At 46.7% G+C, this 18403-nt stretch overlaps 1 protein-coding gene across 2 annotated transcripts; it reads left to right on the top strand.

Annotated features, from left to right (window-relative positions):
- Positions 1-5854: 5854 nt before the first annotated feature.
- Positions 5855-18205, top strand: TMEM120B (transmembrane protein 120B). Of its 2 annotated transcripts, none has more exons than XM_061344585.1 (12): positions 5855-6010; positions 9691-9809; positions 10769-10885; positions 11620-11679; positions 12268-12363; positions 13440-13529; positions 14196-14261; positions 15192-15253; positions 15503-15595; positions 16134-16198; positions 16366-16434; positions 17391-18205. In XM_061344585.1, exons 1-12 carry the CDS (start codon positions 5942-5944, stop codon positions 17502-17504), a joined length of 1020 nt encoding a protein of 339 aa, XP_061200569.1. In that variant the 5' UTR covers positions 5855-5941; the 3' UTR covers positions 17505-18205. The 2 variants fall into 2 exon arrangements, with proteins under 2 accessions (XP_061200569.1, XP_061200570.1); XM_061344586.1 differs by having other exon boundaries at positions 16366-16438; positions 17391-17467.
- The last annotated feature ends 198 nt before the right edge of the window (positions 18206-18403 follow it).

Below are 18403 nucleotides of genomic sequence, written 5' to 3'. Positions count from 1 at the left end.
CCTATTACTGCATTTTTGGTACACAACACAGTGTACCAGGATGGATGGTTAGATGCAGGCTGGATGGTAGAAATTTTGAGATAGGTGGGGGATGCTGGAGCCTCTGCAGAGGTGGGATACAGCTTGGTATTCTCTGATGGGTACCCGTGTGCCATCTTCAGTGCCTGTAGCATTAAAGGTGGCTTAAACACTGTGTCCACACTTGGTTAGGACAGAAAGTGCACAGGAGGAGATGGTGAGTGCTGGGGTAATGTGCAGTTTCAGCTGGAAGCAGGGAAAGATCTTTCAGGTTTGATGGCAAAAGGGAGTAACAGGGAATATGGGAAATAGTGAAGCTGTAAGGCTGTTTCATCCAGGACTGTCTCTGCTGCAGTCAGGATGGGCAGACGATGGTGCAGCTGGGCGACTCTGCATCTCCCTAAATCCAGGGATGCAGGATGCAGGTGGAAGTCAAAGACTTCTCTAAGCAGGAAAACCAGACAGAAGTTGATGAATTTAGGGAATACTTATAAAAGAGAAAATATTTCCTGTCATTAAAAATGAAATGAAGATGCTCAGGAAGGATTTATTCCCACTCATCCACTTAAACACGCTCTGGTTTTGGGCAGAGCCTAAGAATTACTGAGGACAATCATTCCTGTGTTTTCCTGTGGCCAGTTGTATGGGGGAGAGTGGGGACAGGGGTTTGTGAAGGAAATGAAAGAAACCCATGAGGGAGAAGAAAAAATGCTTACTGCAGCCCAAAAACTACAGCCTTAAATTACAACCAGAAATAGCCCCTTCAGGAAAAGTACGATTTTGAGTATTTCAGCCCTATATTGCACTGCAGTAAACTGAGGGTTTGTCAGTTGAAATAATCAGCTCATTCAGCCCATTTCACTTGTTTATTTTTAAACAGCACAGGCTGCCCAAGGTTTTTGAACTGCAAGTCCAAACTATGTATCACCCAGCCACAGCTTTTGCTGACCAGAAGTTATATACATGTTTGAAACTCAATATATATTTGCTTGATCCATGACTTACAGAAATACAGACTGATAGTGGCACAGGAAAAGGTTCAAACAAAACCACCTTGGCATTATTTAGGGTGGAAGTTATATGAATATCTGTGGACTTACGGTATGGTCATCAGGAACTGTTATTCTCACTCAGCTGCACTGAACTCATATACTTAATCCACCAAGTTTCCAGCCTCTTTCCTGGTGGGATCCGTCACCCCTGCTCAGCAATAATGATACTGATCGGATCAGTGGAGTCTGGCTGGCGTCGGATGGTGCCCAGTTGAATGACTCACATGAAATTAATACCTCATTTTATGTAACTGATTTGTTTCCCCTTTGCCTAACAATTAGTAATGACACTGAGAATGGTTGTGTTCAAATACAACCTCAAAAACACTTGATTGCTCGGGAAGGTCAGATTCATTGTTCATATATACTTGTCACTATTCCAGGAATAAAAGGGATGAATATCAATTTAATAAAACATCCTGGGCCAGGCAAATTCCTGATCTCTCTCATTGTAGACTTAGCAAATTAACATTTACCTCACCTATGACATGGAATGCATGCCTGGGAAGGCATCCTGGAAATCAAACACCAGCAATTGGGACCCTTATGAACAATTATGGGATAGAGAACTAAATACCACAGTACCCTTTGGTGAACGTAACCACAGTTTGGCATAGCCTAACGGGGGATCAGCAGGAGCTGTGTTGTGATATTTTGAGTCTTTAAATGACACAGTGTCAGCTTTGCAAACAAATATTTGGAGACTGGGTTTTGCCTTTGTGGAAAGGCAATTGCAACATTTATTTTTAGATAATGTCACAGACAATGTAACAGAAGCAACTAAGGAGAATGTTGTTATTTGTGCCACACATCCGTGTATTTTTGCTTTGGCTAAAGATTTAATGATTGTTAGGAAAAATCGCTCGTACCATATGAATCTAACTCATGAAAGTTCTCACACAGGTGTCTCTAACCATATTAGAAGTCAACCTTTTAAAAATCTGATTGTATTACAAAGGCAATCTGAAATGTGGATTCCTGTGAATTTAACAAGTTGTGGATTTAATAAAATGTGGATTCCTGTGTCACTGGGAAGAAAGTGATGGGTTAAGTCATTTTACTAGGATATTACAGGAAGAATTAGGTTCCCTTAGAAAAAGAGTAAAGTGTTTTCTAGAATGGTTAATATTTGCCATTGTATCTGCCATCATTATTTTAACCTCTACCACAGCGGCAATCTCAGCCTTAACTGAGTCCGTTCGAACAGCAGAAACGGTAAGAGAGGTATTGACTGATATCATATCAGAATTACAAACACAGGAAAATATTGATAAAGAAATATTGGCTCAATTACAAGCATTAGAAACAGCTGTCGTGTGGATAGATCGGCAGTCAGCCATGCAAACGGAATTGTCTTTGCAATGTAACTGGGAACATAGAGCCAGAGAAATGTGTGTTACATCCTTACCCTGGAATGAATCAGAACACGCTGGGAGGTCGTTAAACAACACTTACAAGGAACCCTTGACTTTTCCTTGCAAACAGATATTCAACTGTCGCATGATTTTGAGGCCACTGCGAAAAGTAGGGTCAAAATCCAGGTTATGATGGGCTAGGAGGAGAACTTGGTTTTGCTTTGGTGCAATTTCCCTTGTTCCAGCTTTTTCAGACAAAATTAGGCTCCAAATCTCCTTCTTGGCTGGTTTTTAATTATTATTTTTAAACCTGCTTTCTTGTTTTATTCTCATAGACCTTGACCACTGAGGAGCACCAGCACAGCTTCCTCCATCTGGGATTGATGTAGCTTCAGTTCTGTTGCTGTTCATACCATTGTTGCTTCAGTTGTCTGGCATTTGATTAAACTCTACATTTATTAAGACCAAAAAGAAGCTCTTAAAACAGCTGGTGTAAATCATCCTTTTGCTTAGCCCATGAATCTGCCAATACAATTCACTGCAATAGACTTTCAGCTCTCAACTTTCTTCCAGGTTGGACACATCGAAGAGTAAACTGAGCAATGGGAGGGTGTGTGGGGAAACATGCCCAGGAACACTTCATTTGTGGAGCAAGGTCCCACTACATGTGATGTTTAAAGAGGAAGGGTTTTTTTCAATTACATAAACCCAAAGGACCTCAGTATTCTGAAACCAGTCATTCCTGCAATAAAAGGAGGCAGCTGCTCCAAGCTAAGTTTGGTCTCACAAAGCTTGGGGAATCACCCAAGTGAAATGCCCAAACCAACTGAAAACTGTCAGAATCAATAACTTAAGTTTATTTTGGGAACTTTGTAGAATAAATAGAAGGAAAACGTTTAGAGGAACATATGTTGGAATTCTTTAAAGGTGAGAAATGTGACAACAACATACTGTGGAAGTAGGATGCTCAGATGTGTGTCTTATTGCTGCTATGTTCCAAAGAAAAGCCAGAGGAAGAGGTGGGAGGGTCTTGCACACCAGCCAAGTGTATGTCAGGTTTAGCTGGATCAGCACCGAGTGGGTGCAACACTGAAGGAGTTACCCCACCACTCTGTTTCTAAGACTTATTATTAGCAGGGTTTAGGAGGAATAGAAAGAAGTGGAAGGTCTGAGATGTAAATGTCTCTGGTTGACTTTGGCTTCAGAGGCAGCTTTATGGAAAAGGGTTTCTTTCCAACTCTTCCCTCCTTTTTGCTGGGAGCAGCTCTCTCAGGGTACGAACCACGTTGGGCTGCAGTTTTCCACAGGCTTGCTGGATGAGCGGGTACCCTCTTCCTTTTTGCAGGCTCTGTGTTAAGGAGAGCACTGATCTGAAAACTCGGTGCAAAGTTAAAGAATGAACATTTATTAAAGTTATTTGAGTCTCTTCTTTCAAGAAATCTGATTTTGGAGCATGTTTGAGTTGTAGAATGAGAAACTGCAAAAAGCCCCAAAACTGCAGAAGTTGATAGTTAAATAAAACGAATGCTGAGAATGTGGATACGGGAATGTCAGTCACTCAGGGCTATAGCCAGTGATATATATGTGATGTGATATTTTATTTAATAACTCCTAGCTCAGAAATGAGAGTCCTTTTAAAATTGATAAACCTAATTAAAGTATGCAATTTCTATTCCTGGCAAGTCAAATTACATTCACCACGATAAACAAATTCTCTAGATCAAAGTAAAAGAATTCACTGTTATTTTACCTTGCTTTGGTTTTATTCCTGAAGATGTGATTGAAATAATGAGATTAGACAAACAGCTGTGATCTCCCAGGAGATGGAAAGAGATTACGGGCTCAGCTGAGGGGAGCGATGGCCGAGGGGAGCAATAGCTGAGGTGAGCAATGGCTGAGGAAGTGTGGCTGAGGTGAGTTATGGCTGAAGTGAGTGATGGCAGAGGGGAACGTGGCTGAGGGGAGCGATGGCTGTGGGGAGTGATGGCTGAGGGGAGTGTGGCTGAGGGGAGTGTGGCTGAGGGGAGCAATGACTAAAGGGAACATGTCTGAGGGGAGTGATTACTGAGGGGAAGGATGGCTGAGGTGAACGATGGCTGAGGTGAGTGATGGCTGAGGAGAGTGTGCCTGAGGGGAGTGTGGCTCGGAGAAGTGATGGCTGAGGGGAGCGATGGCTGAGGGGAGCGATGGCTGAGGGGAGCGATGGCTGAGGGGAGCATGGCTGAGGGGAGTGATGGCTGAAGTTGTGATGAGTGAATTCCTGTTTGTTAATCAAATCTTGTTTGCTTAAAAGTTAATTGTTTATTTAGGAGTTACTTGCTTGCTTAAAGGTTACTGGAAAGTTTCGACACTTTGACATTTGGCTTATAGACTGCAAGCATCTGTTAGAGTAAACTAGGTATGGAAAAGAAGATAAGGAGCCTTCCTCCCCACACCCACCGGACCCACCGGGAGGCCGAATGAGACCCCTAAGGAGATAAGGAGTCTTTCTCCCCACAGCTACCGGGAGGCAGAATGAGACCCCTTATCAACGGGCCACACAGACGCAGAGTACGCCAAGAGTAGCACGTACACTGGATAAAGAAGAGTATAAAATCAGTGACTTGGGGAAATGGGGTGCGTGCTGTTGGCGGAGCAGACTCCCCGGCCGTCCAGCGCTGTTTTGCTTGCTGTTGCTTGCTCAATAAACCAATTTGATTCATTGGCCTGGCTCTAGTCAATTTATTTGAGCCACTATTTATAACAAAGGGAACATGGCTGAGGGGAACAGTGACTGAGGGGACCGTGGCTGAGGGGAATGATTGCTGAGGTAAGTGATGGCTGAGGGAAGTGTGGCTGAGGGAAGCGATGGCCGAGGGGAGCAATGACTGAAGGGAGCATGGCTGAAGGGATTCCTGAGGGGACTGTGGCTGAGGTGAACGATTGCTGAGGGGAGCGTGCCTGAGGGGAGCATGGCTGAGGGGAGTGTGGCTCAGGAGAGTGATGGCTCAGGGGAGCAATGGCTGAGGGGAGCATGGCTCAGGGGAGCGATGGCTGAGGGGAGTGTGCCTGAGGGGAGCGATGGCCGAGGGGAGCATGGCTCAAGGGAGCGATGGCTGAGGGAGCGTGGCTGAGGGGAGCGTGGCTGAGGGGAGTGATGGCTCAGAGGAGCAATGGCTTAGGGGAGTGTGCCTGAGGGGAGCGATGGCTGAGGGGAACTGACTGAGGGGCGCGATGGCCGAGAGGAGCGTGGCTGAGGGGAATGTGACTGAAGGGAACGTGCTCCCCGGTGACAGCTCGCTGAGGGGCGCCATGACTGCCGGGAGCGCCCACCGCCAAGCACGGTGCCCCCGGCGGGCGCGCAGGTGGGCGGGAGACGGGGCGGGGCGGGTAGGGCGAGGTGGCGCGCGCCACCGCGGCGCCGCGCCCAGCCCCGCGCCATGACGTCATGGGCGCACGTGGCCTTCCCCGCGGCCCCGGTGCGGGCTCACGCCGCGGCTGTTGCCGGTTGCGCTGCCCCGGCTCCGAGTCAGCGCCATGAGGGTGCAGCTGGAGCGGTGCTGCCGGGAGTGGCGGGAGCTGGGCGAGGAGTTCCAGCAGCTGCAGGTGAGCTCTGCGGGCGGCGGGGCTCCGGGGCCGTGCGGGATATCGCGGTGTCTTGCCCGGCTTCGCGTCTGCTGCGGCTTCCGCGCCGCCCTGTCCCGCGTCGCCCTTCCCGGCTTTGCTTTTGCATCGCTTTAGCGGGTTGAGGTTCTGCCCCGCGGTCTTCTCTGCTGTAGGCTGGGAGGAAGCCTCGGTAGAGCGGGGTCCGGCTGCCTCGGGAAGCAGCTCGCAGGGGTGCGGGAGGGCTCAGCCCCCGGCCCGGGTGGGCTGCGCTCCGCAGAGGCACGCATGTACGGAGCCTTTGCCCAGGCCCGGGTGCCTGCACGAAGCAGAGCTGTGCATGGGATGCGCATCCTTGTGCAGCACCCCAAAAACACACTGTGCCCCGGTACCCCCAGCTAGGCGCTGTGTGTGCATGGGACATCGCAGACCAAACCATGGCCGTACCCCGGGTTTCTTCGATGAGGCACCGAGAGGACACGGTGCTACGGTTCCTGCTGCTGGAGCAAAGATGGAAAAGGGGGACCTGGTGGTCTTGTGCACCCATAGCACTGCCTAAAGAACAGCGCAAGTAGCACCAGTGCTGTGAACATCTCCTGACCGGACTTTAATTTCCTGTGGTGGGATATGTAGGATTCAGATGATGTTTTCTGTCTTGTAAAAGTGCATTGAGGGACAGAAAGACTTCAGACCAGGTGCTGAGAGCTCTTCTTGCAAAATGTTATTACCTTCGGAAGCCTTCCCTTCCCTGTATGTCATCAACGCTGCACCTACACATGTGCTCTGCATCTTTAAGGCAGTTTTAAAGCACCGGCTGTTGAGGCTCCCGGGGCTGGTTTTGCCTCTTTTAGGCTGTTAAACAGAACGTGCACCACAGGAAAAAAAAAGAAGTGATATTTCCAGATTTAGCTCGTTGTCTTCATTACAGTCAGTTCAGGTTGTGGGCTTGTTAGTAGAAGGAAAGGTGGTGGTTGGGCGTTGAGGGGGGAGCACCAGCTGGTGTGGTTTTGTTGATCACTTGTTTGCTGTGTGTGCTCCCTGGCCTTCTGGCCCAGCAGTTTGCTAAAGTCTGACCTAAACCACAGCAAAACGTTGATGGCTTAACCCCTGCCTCAGTTTCCCCATCAGTAAAAGGAAAATAGAAGTGCTTTCTATGGTGGCAGCTGCTGGAGGTGTCACTGCCAAGCAGTTAGTGCTGCAGAGGTGAAAAGCTGGAATAACATCCATTATCTGAGAGCTTCAGTGTGCACAAGTGGGCTTTGTGTCTGAACACAGTGTTGTCATTTCCAGCTCTGTGAGATGCTGGTGGTGCTTAAATGTGCTTTTGGAGGACAGCTCTGTGCTTCTGAGCTGGATTCAAGTCAAACCATGATGTGTTGGCATAGAAAACCCAACTCTTGAGTAAGAAAACTTCAATGTGGGTGTCTGCTCATGCTTGCCCTTGCACATGGCTTTTTTTAATGCACTCACAGCATCTCTTGCTCTTGAGGATCCTGGTTTTCCTAGTAGCAGTTTTACCCCCTCCATGCCTGCATCACCCCCTTTCAGCACTGTATTTGGCTGACCTGGCTTTCATTTTCAGCTGGAAATGCAGGTCTGGGTTGTGCAGGAGCTGCCCAAAGAGCTCCATGGTGTTTTCCAAGGTACTTTGGTTACTCCCATTAAAAGGGTCCCCTGTTCAATGCCAGGAGGGAAACAAATTGATGGTGAGCAGATTTTTGTGTTGAGAGCAGCCCTGACCCCATGGGGCAAAACAATCTCAGTTTCATTGCATTTGTACCCAGTGTCATTTTACAGTTGCAGTGTAAGTTCTGGGTCAGGGGCTGTGTTCTCCTTCTGCAGAAGAGCACCCTGGATTCTGGTCGTAGCTTCAGCTCCAGATGTGCTGGGTGGCTGGTAAGGAGAACTGGGGGTACACTTGTATTTGGGGAGCTTTGACTTGAAGGGCTTCAAAGGGGCTGATGCTGCTGCATTGAGCATCCCCTTGGGGCAGTCACGGTCCTGGTGTTGTAAATCTTGCCATTCAGGTGTGGAGACAAGCCCTGCATCTTTGCTGGGAGCAACTGAACTCAGGGCAGAGATATTCCTCTCCTTGGTGCATGGGTCCTTTGTTTTTCCATGCATATTGTTTCCTGTGTGGAGAGGGAGCTGGAGCTGAACCTGACCCCCGTGGCAGGTATTTGGCCTGTGGGTCATAAGTGTTAATGTAAAGGCAGTGCTGAGCTCCCTGTGCTGCCAGTAAGTCCCCTTTCTAAGTAGTTGCCTCTCTTGATGAATAAATAAGTGCACTGTTAGCAAGTGTTATGTTCTAAATACCAGTGTCATTTTGAAGTGATTATCCTGATGTTTTTGGCTTGCAGTAGAATTTACCAGCTCTCAACTTGCCTGTTTGTGCTTCCAATAAATACTTGAACACTTGTGGCAAGAGGAGCTTCTCACACCCTTTGAACCAGTCTTTTCAAAGACTCTGTTGCGTGACATCTAGAGAAGCAGAACGAGTTACTGTGCAATCCATGGAGCCCCGAAGTCCTGCCTGGGCTAAGCAAAGCCAAGCCAGTCCTGAACTGATTGGAACTGCAGTGTCTGGACGTGGTTAGTTTGGTTATTAGGGTTTTTAATTGGATACCAGAGCTTGTTTTGCATTGCTCTTGTGAATAATGAGCACTTACCAGCCTGGTCCTAATGAGGAGAGCAAAGATTTGTTTTTTATGGTTTTACCACCATGTTTATGCGCTGGGAAAACCACTGGTAATTTTCTGTGGTCCTTGATGTGCTGGTAGATAAAGCAGCAAGTGCAAGTATCTATTTAACCCACACCTTCTCTTGGCACTAACCCTGTAAACTCTTGTTTTCCAAGTTAATTTAGATGTTAAAATTTGCCCAGAGGATGTTCCTTGGTGCCTGGTCAGCCTTTCCTGAGGTTTCCCTGCACTTGGGAAAGTGCTGAAATCATTGTAAAGGGTGGAAAAGCAGAGTATGCTTACGCCCAAGCAGAGGGGAGGGGTATGAGACCACAGGCACCTTTTGGTGGGCTTGCAGTTGGCCTGCACATCCTTGTTATGCCCAGTCAAACACTTACTGGGGCTTCAGAGTATCAACGAGCTGAGATCAAGAGGTTATTCTCAAGGAGCATCTAATGCCACTGGGAGGGGGTGGGTTAAGCTTTTAAACCAGAAGATGGGAACAGTTGGTTGCTTGAACATGCCTTGGGTGGAGGTGGCAGTGGTGGCCAGGGGGTGCCTAAACCCCCAGGTGTGGATCTGTGTGATTATTTTTCTTTTCTGCTCTGAGTCCTCATCTTTGTTTTTTTTTCCCCTCAAATTTAATCTGGATGTGAAATCAATTCCCACACTGTGATTTAGCCACCCATTCGATGGGGACAGATTGGGATTAAATAGAAGATTAGGGGTTTGTTACAGGGTGGGATGGGAATGAGGAGCTCCCAAGTGGAACGGTTCATTGAGAAGAGAAAATGAGATGTGTAGAGAGGATGCTCTCACTTTCACAGGACTTTCCATTTCAGCTGGGCTGATTTGGCATCACCCCCTCCTTGCTTCTTTGCAGGGGTGTATGCTGACTGCCAGAAACAAAGGATTTTACTTGCTTCCCTCAGAGGCAAGGACCAACTGCAGTGTGTAACCTAGAAGGGCTCTTCCTACCAATTGTCTCCTCTTCTCCTGCAGGAAACACACAAAGTTTACAGACAGAAACTGGAAGAAGTCACTGGCTTGCAGACAGCCTGCAGCAGCTCCATACACCGTCAGAAGAAGACACTAAGGGATCTGAAGCACAGCCTGCAACGGTAACGGGAGACCTGGAGGGTGGAGGAGGCAGGGATGGGATGTTTCCCCTTCCCAAAAGGCTGAAATGTTTGTGTATTAAAATGCTAAAAATCCAATCTGTGTTGCAGTGCTGATTTTGCTCCATATTATTCTTGATTCACCTCCATCTATTGTAGCCAGGTCAATGTTCATAACCCCATGAGGGATGGAGTCTTGTAAATAAAGATGATATTTGAGGATCAAAACCTGTGTGGATTTGTATCCTTGCAGTATGTGCTGTACGCTGCAGGACTGCCCAGATTTTGGTCCACTTGTCTTGCTAGGTGAGCAAAGCTTTGCTCCGTAAGCTATGCAGGAAGAGGAGCACCAGTCCCTGAACCTGAAGGTGTAACTTGGTGCTGGTGGATTTACAGGAGGGACCTGTCTCTGGCTGCCCACAGCCTGCACACAGGCTAAATTCCTTGTGTGCAGCTCTGAATCCACCACCTCCAACACCAGGGGTTGCCAGCACTGCTCTGTTTTCCATTAATTGGTAAAACCCCAGTTTGTCAGTAAATCATCAGCTGTGTTTGCTGCATCCTGAAATGTTTCATGCCTGAAGAGCTGCGGCCTCTGCAATGGCAGTGCCTGCAACCACACACAAAGTTCCCAAAGTGGAAGAAATCCCTGCAGAAAAGCATGATACTCCCTAAGCGTTCTGCTAGGGAAGAAATACAGGATCCTGTCACTGAGCTGAGATGAAGAGAGAAGCTGCTTTATGAACCAGCTGGTTAAAATAACCTACAACAACATAAACCAGGCAGTGAAATAAAGCCATGAAGACATGGTGCTGCAGAAACACAGCAGCAAAGTGCACAATGGCATCAACGTGCATGGTTTGTTTTTTAACAGCCTGGGGTTTAAGACAATGTTATTTTCCTCTAAACAAAAAAGGAGGTAAAAACATGACCAGGAATATCCTGTTTCTGTGTTCTTGCAGGTGCAAGGCCAGAGCGAGTCCTGAAGAGTTTGCTCTCATTCAGGAGATCAGCAGCCAGATCAAGGAGAGGCAAAATGCCTTCTTTGACATGGAAGCCTACTTGCCAAAGAAGAACGGGTACGTGCTTTGCTGGGGAGGCACACGTGCTGCTTATCACAGCAGTGGTGCTCCCAAAGGATAACGTGCGTGTTGAAGAAATACATGTAAAACTGGATTAGTCATAAATCTCTTGCTGAGCTGCTGTGTCACTTGTACACAGCTCATTAGCTGGAAGTGTCTGTGAATGTACAGTGTGTAGGCAGTGCAGGTTTTCTTGTTCAGATAAAAGTGACCCTGCATTTAGGGGGGATCCTGCAATTCACTCTTCCACACTGATGCTGTCCTGTGCTCGTTTTTAAAAGACCAAATCAGTGCAAGGATTCTTCTCTCTGTGATGTTTAAATAGTGTTTTCAGCCACTCTAATATCTATACTTTGCTTCAGGTGGGGTTGCCAGGACAGGTTTCTTTCTGTTGTCAAGGGCTGTGTGATGCTGCAGCCCTTCAGATGTTTCTACTGGAGTCTTTTCTTCCCATTTGTCCCTGTTATTACTTGTTTTGGACAGTGCACACTACAAATCCTGCCCTTAGGCTGTAGCACAGAAAAGGGACCAGGAAAATAAAGCTTTTCTGTAATTTCTTGGATATGCTGACCAATCTTTCCTGTTTAAATCCCCTTCTATTGAGTATTTTTCCAGTTTGCCGTAATTAAAACCCTACAGAAACACTGGTCTCATCTGCCCCAATCTAGGTCATCCTGTGGTGTTGAAATAAAATAAATGACTTGGGTCTGCTTTTGTTTTCTGTCTTCCAGCTTGTACTTAAACCTGGTCCTGGGAAATGTGAATGTAACTCTCCTGAGTAACCAAGCAAAGTGAGTGAGTGTTTCTGCACGTGTAGATTTGGGTTTCTCTGGGGCCAGCTGTGGGTGTGGACTCAAGTCCAGAGACAGGAATGGATTTCTCTTGGGTCTGATAGATCAAATGTTGAAGGTGGGCAAACTGGACCATGACATGGGCCAAGCTAATGCTTCATATGACTCTGATGGACAATCGCTTTTAAGCCCAGCCCAGCCTGTTGCCTTAACTGTATAAGGCAGGGGTTGCAATGAAAATGGCATTGTGACTTCCAGGCATATAGTGCTCCAGAAATTGAGATTTATGGTTTTTAATATTTTTTGACTGAAAAAAAGGAGAAAAATCTTAAATTTAAAAGTCTTATTTTAAAATCTAACCCCCAGAAACCAGCTCTGATGGACTTAGCTGTTGTATTGCAGCATAATGGACCATTAGCATAGTGGACCCTGCAGGCAGAACACTGCCTTTCACTGCTGTCTGCTGGTTTTCTGAGTGTTTCAAGCACTGCCTGTCTCTGGGCTTGGCGTGGGGATTTGTATTTGGTTTGAAAGCAGTGAAGCCATGTTCGATAAAACACCCTTTTGAGTCCTTCTCTCCCCTTCCAGGTTTGCCTACAAAGATGAGTATGAGAAGTTCAAACTTTATCTGACAATAATCTTGTTACTCGGGGCCCTCACCTGCAGGTTTATTCTCCACTACAGGTAGGCTGCAAACTACTTCTCATCAAGTGTTTTCAATAGAAGTGTGCTGGGGTTGAACTAACTTATCTTCTGTTAAGACAAGGTGGCGAGACAGGCTCTGGCAGTGATTAGGCTTTGAGCAGCTGGACATCCTAACAGCTTCTGCACCTCTTCAGAGTGGCAGGAGCTGTATTTTAGCTACTTGCTTTCCCTTGTTTAACTTTTCTTGGAGTCTCTCATAACTAAGAGAAGCCCAACATCAAGGTCTCTTCTGACCCAAACTATTCTATGATCATGTGCCCTGATCTGTTGTTTTTCTGGCATCACACTGTGCTTGGGAATGAGCTTATGCATTGTCTGAGGTAGGGGCTGGCATCATACTGCAACTCTGGGGTTGCAAAGGCAACAAGAGAAGATTTGCATGAAATGATCACACCTGGAATGTTATCTCTAGGTTGTGATAAAATGAGCACAAACAAGCTTCTGCTATTCAGTTTGGCTTAAAAACCAGAAGGTGTTGGAGCTGGGCTCTTCCACTGAGGTCTCTGTGGGTCTGGGTGAATGGAAGGTTGTACCAGGGAATTATGCTGCCCTATGGAGGTGCTGCCCCGAACCCCTTTGGCTGGAAAGGTTTGCAAATGACAAAATCAAGTTGGTTTGTTGAGGTTTTTCCCTCCCTAGAGTGTAGTGCACTTCTGCTCTTTTAGTTGATTGGATTTATATAGATCTCATGGAATCTCCTCATTAAATTAGCCTGGAAATGCCTCTCTAAATTGGATCATCTGCTGCTTTCATGGTGCTTTCTCTCCTTCAGAAGGAATTAATGTCATCTCTGCATACCTGCTTATCAGCTAAAGATCTGCAGTGCTGTGTCACGAGGCACTTCCCAGAGGAAAGGGCTCAGACCCTGGGGTGCTGCTGATGTGTGCAGTTCTGCATGGGGGTTAGAGATGCTCAGGACCGGGGTTTTGCGTCTGTGGCCTCACTTGGGCAGGTTTCATTTGCCCAAGAGGAGGGAGGAAAAATAGGGGTTTTCTTTGAACGTGTCCTTATAATTAACAGCATTTCTTTTACTGTGTGTGTTTTGTGTTTAACAGGGTGACAGATGAAGTGTTTAACTTTCTGTTAGTGTGGTATTACTGCACGCTGACGATACGGGAAAGCATTCTCATTAGCAATGGATCAAGGTACTGTGCCACCTGCAGACACTATTTAAAGCATGAAGCGTCCTTTAAAAGAAAAACAAACAACAAAAGAGGGTTCAGCTTAGCACTGAAGCCCAGCAAAACCAAGGTGCTGATGCCTCTCTGCACGATCTCTTGTCTCCATCCCCCTTCCTGCTTCCCAACGCAGATGTGACCACCTGAGGCCTGGGGAGGGAGGAGAAGGTTCTGCCTCACTAACACTCTGTACTTCACTATAATTTTCTGGCCTCTCTGCAGCATTCCTGTCTGAAAGCAGCAGCCACCTCATAGGAAGGACTTGAAAATGTCACTGACTGGCTTGGAAAGCAGAAAGGCTGTGTGGGTTGCACATCATTAGTCACTGTGGTACCTCATGCTGCAGGGGCTGCTGCTGCTGCTTGCTGTGCTGGAGAGCTTGTGGGAGCGTGCAGGATGTGTTCTGGTCCTGAGCCTCCCTCCAGCAGTTGTGGATTCGTGGCTGAGATGAAGCCATACTGCCAGGACAGTGTTCCTTCCACAGCCCTTTTGCTTGAGTCGTGCCATCTGTTTTGTTTCCTGACATCCCCCCCTCCCCAGTCAGAATCACTTTTTTGTCTGTAAATGTAAAGCCAGACTTAACAGTGCTCAAATCCATGTTTCTGGTCTAACTGCTGCATTTTGTCTGTTCAGGATCAAAGGCTGGTGGGTCTCTCACCATTACGTTTCCACGTTCCTGTCTGGAGTAATGTTGACATGGTGAGTCTGCTCTTGCCTGCTTGAGGTGCTTCACGCCTGCTTCATGGCATCATCTGAGTATTTAAATCCAGCATGGCCACAAAGCTGTGGCCATAGGGGCACATGGGGAAGCTTCAGTCTCAGTGTATGTGTGATGTTACAGATGTTTTCAGTGATAAATACAACACTTCAACTTTGTATTTACATTGCTGAGCTAAAAAAGACAGAAGCCAACCCAAACCCTCAGCCATAGTTACGCTGGTGGTGGCCAAATCTCAGCAAGTCTCTTGATTTCTGTCTCTGTGTAACTGAGCAAACAGTCATCCCTTTGCTTTAGAGGGAGGACACCACAAAATGGATCTGTTTGGTGCCTTCACTGAACCCAGACAACAAACAATATAAAGCCAAACATGCAAGTTACCTTCCAAGGGGTGGTGGTGTTGGTCAAACAGTGCACTAGTACAGCAGGACAGGCCCCTGTGCAACCTGTCTTGACTTTGGCATGAACTGATGAGTTAATAATTAAAGGTTGTTTTGAAACAACACATGTTTCTGGTCCTGAATGTGTGAGGGGATGACGTAGTGGCAGGAGTGGAAAGTCCTTTGTCCTCTGACTGTCCTGAGCTACCCTTGGGATAAGGAGCACAAGCATGCAGGTGCTGCTGAACGGCTTTCTGCCTAGAGAAAGCTATGATAGGCAAATGAATAAGAGGGGGCAGCATTTATGCATGTTGGGGAGGGGAAACCTGATCGATGAGAGCATTTCCTACACACCAGAGTTGGGATATGAGGCTGTAGCATCCTCTCTGGGCTCCCAATGGGGTGGCGCGGGCTGGGTACCAGCTGTTTGCTTCATTTGCTAATGGGATCTGGCTTGGTGGTGAAGGGGAAGGGCACTGCATCATCTGTGTTTGATCAAACAAATAGACCTCCTTTGTATTTTGCTTTCAGGCCAGATGGACTCATGTATCAGATGTTTCGCAGTCAATTTTTAGCGTTTTCAATATTTCAGAGTGAGTATCTCTTCCCTTGCTAATTCATGGGCTAAACGAGCTTTGTGTCTTATGTGCCTAGAAGAAAACACTTCTGCTTGGTAAATACTGGAGTATTAAACTGTGAGAATATAAAGATAACAAATATGCAGTGTGCAAAGATAAACAATAATTTAAATGCTCTTGGATTAAACATCATTAAAATGATTTGATACCTTTATTATGTGTCTGAACAGACAATGCAGTGATGTTTTCTCTCTCCTTCTCCAGGTTGTGTTCAGTTCTTACAGTATTATTACCAAAGGGGCTGCCTTTATCGTCTCCGTGCTTTGGGGGAGAGAAACCACTTGGACCTCACAGTAGGTGAGGTTTTCTTGTGATGGTTTGCACAGGTTTTGAATGCAGTGATAGGCCAGAGGGGCTGTGTGGCCTCCTCAGAGAGCTGCCACCCCCCTGCCCTGCCAAGTGTCCTAAGGCAGGAAGGGGAATGAGGCTTTTATCCCCCTCCTTGGGTCCTGTGGGTTGGGAGCAGAAGGCTCTGATCTCTGTCAGGTCTTCACAGGGTTAAGATGGAGGTTTCTGTTGCAGAATCACAGATTAGTTTGAGTTGGAAGGGACCTTAAAGCTCATCCAGATCCAACCCCTTGCAATGGGCAGGGACACCTTCCACTAGAGCAGGTTGCTCCAAGCCCTGGCCAGTCTGGCCTTAAACACTGCCAGGGATGGGGCAGCCACAGCTTTATCCTCTTCCTATTACCACACCTTTATATGTCTTAAATTGCTAGATTATTGCAGAGCAGGACAGGAATAACCCTTATGGGGTGGTCTGGGTGGCAGGGCTGCAGCTCTGGTCCTGGCTGTTACATGCTCACTCTCTGCCTTTTCTGTCAACCTTTTCCAGAAGGATTTCAGTCCTGGATGTGGCGGGGGCTGACGTTTCTCCTTCCCTTCCTGTTCTTTGGGCATGTAAGTTGGGCAATCCTGTTTCTCCCTTTGTGATGCAAGACCTGGGTGGCTGCAGCACCATAAAAAGGTGCTTTGGATCACATGAACCCTTAAGAAATGTTCCTAATGGTTTGGTTGATTTGGTTTTCCTAGTAATGCAGTTGCTTTTGTTTCTTTCTCTTCTCTAGTTCTGGCAGCTCTATAATGCAATCACACTTTTTGGATTGTCAAGGCATAAGGAGTGCAAAGAATGGCAGGTGCGTGTTGGTTCTGCTTAGAAATAGCACAGAGCAAGGGGAGGGGGGGTGTATCACCACACCCTTAAGGATATTTGGGCATCTGACTCCATCGAAACATCTCAGGATGATGTGGCACAGAGCCTACACAAAGGAGCTCAAACGTGAATTACTGTAGGGAAGCTTGCCACCCATGGGTGACTGCACAGACTGAAAGGCAGAGTGTGTAGGGGGAGAAAACACATGTGGGTAAATATCACATTGTTGATGTATGTGGGCATCTATAGCAATGGTTGCTGAGTTGCTGGTGTTTTTTTATGGCTGAACCATGGGTCATATATACAGAAATATAATGACAAAAAAAATGATGGCAATGAATCACTTACAAACATATTGTCCCCATCACTGCCCCATTTTTAGGGATCCTTCCTCTTGTTTTCAGTTGCTGTCACCTATCAAACATGTCTTTCCAGCTGTACTATTGCTCCTGTAAATCCAGAGTGGACTGCATCACACATGCAGTAGTGCACATAGTCTGATGGCCTTTACTTTGTTTGGATCTTGCAGTAACTTGTGTGCTCACCTTGATCAGGAGGAACACACCTTCCCACAGAAACATAGCGTTCCCCATGCCTGTGTCACTGTTGTTCCACGGACATAATGTTAATCCGTTTAATTTAACTTAATGATTTGGTTTTACTGTCTGGTAGAGTCTGGCAGTGTTACATATAATCCATCTTGTAATATTGAAAGTAGTAAATGCTACTTAAATGATCATGCTAGCAATATCTTTCCTGTTAACCCACACAGCTGGATGTATGGATATATATTGGACTATGATCTTCTCTCCTTGGATCTCCATGCTAATGGATGCCTGGACTTGCCAACCAAAGCCCCATCAGAACTCATTTAATGTGGCCAAAGCAGTACCCTCAGCTCTCACCTTGGTTGTTTCTTCCCCCCCCTTTCTCTCCCAGGTTTCTGTGTTGGCTTTCACGTTTCTGCTGCTCTTCCTTGGGAACTTCCTCACTACCCTCAAAGTCGTGCACACTAAACTCCAGAAGAACAAAGACAAAATGAAGAAGCTGTGACCCCCCCCTCCCTGGGTGCTGGCTGCCATCCTGCTGCCTATGGCAGGCGCTGGGTTTGGGATGGATCCTGGTAAACCCCAGCTACATGATGGACAGGCTCGGAAGGACTCATCGTCCCCGTGTTTGGTGAAGGATGTGGACTCTGCCAGCACAGACTCAGTATTACCACAAGCATGGCTCTCCAGTCTGCAGTCCTGATATTTATGTCTATTTAATACAAACCATGTTTGCTTTGGGGGTTTTATTTCTGTATATAGAGCAGCATGCACCTGCCCAGTGAAGTGCCAGCACTGGGAGAATGTGGGATCTACTGTAATTCCAGTTCTGGAATGCTATTTAACACTTTTTCCTGATTTATTATTTAAATTCTGGGTACTGGATTTGCAAAGGCTTATGAATGCTCCAGGTTGGTCAGTAACACAGACCAAATGCTGTTTTTAAAGGCATTTGTTGAAGGTGTATTCTCAGTGGCAATACCAACCTGTGTGTACTGTGAAAAAGAAGCCTATCTTTGTACCATATTGCTGCTATATATACACTTTTCAGAAGCTATTTAAAGAAGAGAAATCCTCTTTTGGAAACAAAACCAAGCAAGCAAAAGCAGTTTTTAAATGGCAGGGAAGCCTGCTAGCCTTCTTCCAGGGAGACCAGGTGAGCTGGCCAGGCCTGGAACAGACCTAAAATAAACCATTCAATATACAGCTGCTTCAGCCCCTTTTTAATAACACTTTGCTCTTTGGGTTGGTTTTTCAGACACTGTTCTGGAAAGGTGGGGGACAGGCTCAGCAGAAATACTAAATACTGCCTTTAGATGCTGCACTTGCACCAGTAATTAAGAGAATGTAAAGACTCATTCAGGAGGATGGCATTAACTACTGCCAGTACATTAAGTACTGGCA

Source organism: Neopsephotus bourkii, unplaced genomic scaffold (genome assembly GCF_033783945.1).
Source record: "Neopsephotus bourkii isolate Nb327-2 ecotype Australia unplaced genomic scaffold, CSIRO-AGI_Nbou_v1 NB_230, whole genome shotgun sequence".
Lineage (NCBI taxonomy): Eukaryota > Metazoa > Chordata > Aves > Psittaciformes > Psittacidae > Neopsephotus > Neopsephotus bourkii.
This window is presented reverse-complemented; position numbering and strand designations above follow the sequence as displayed.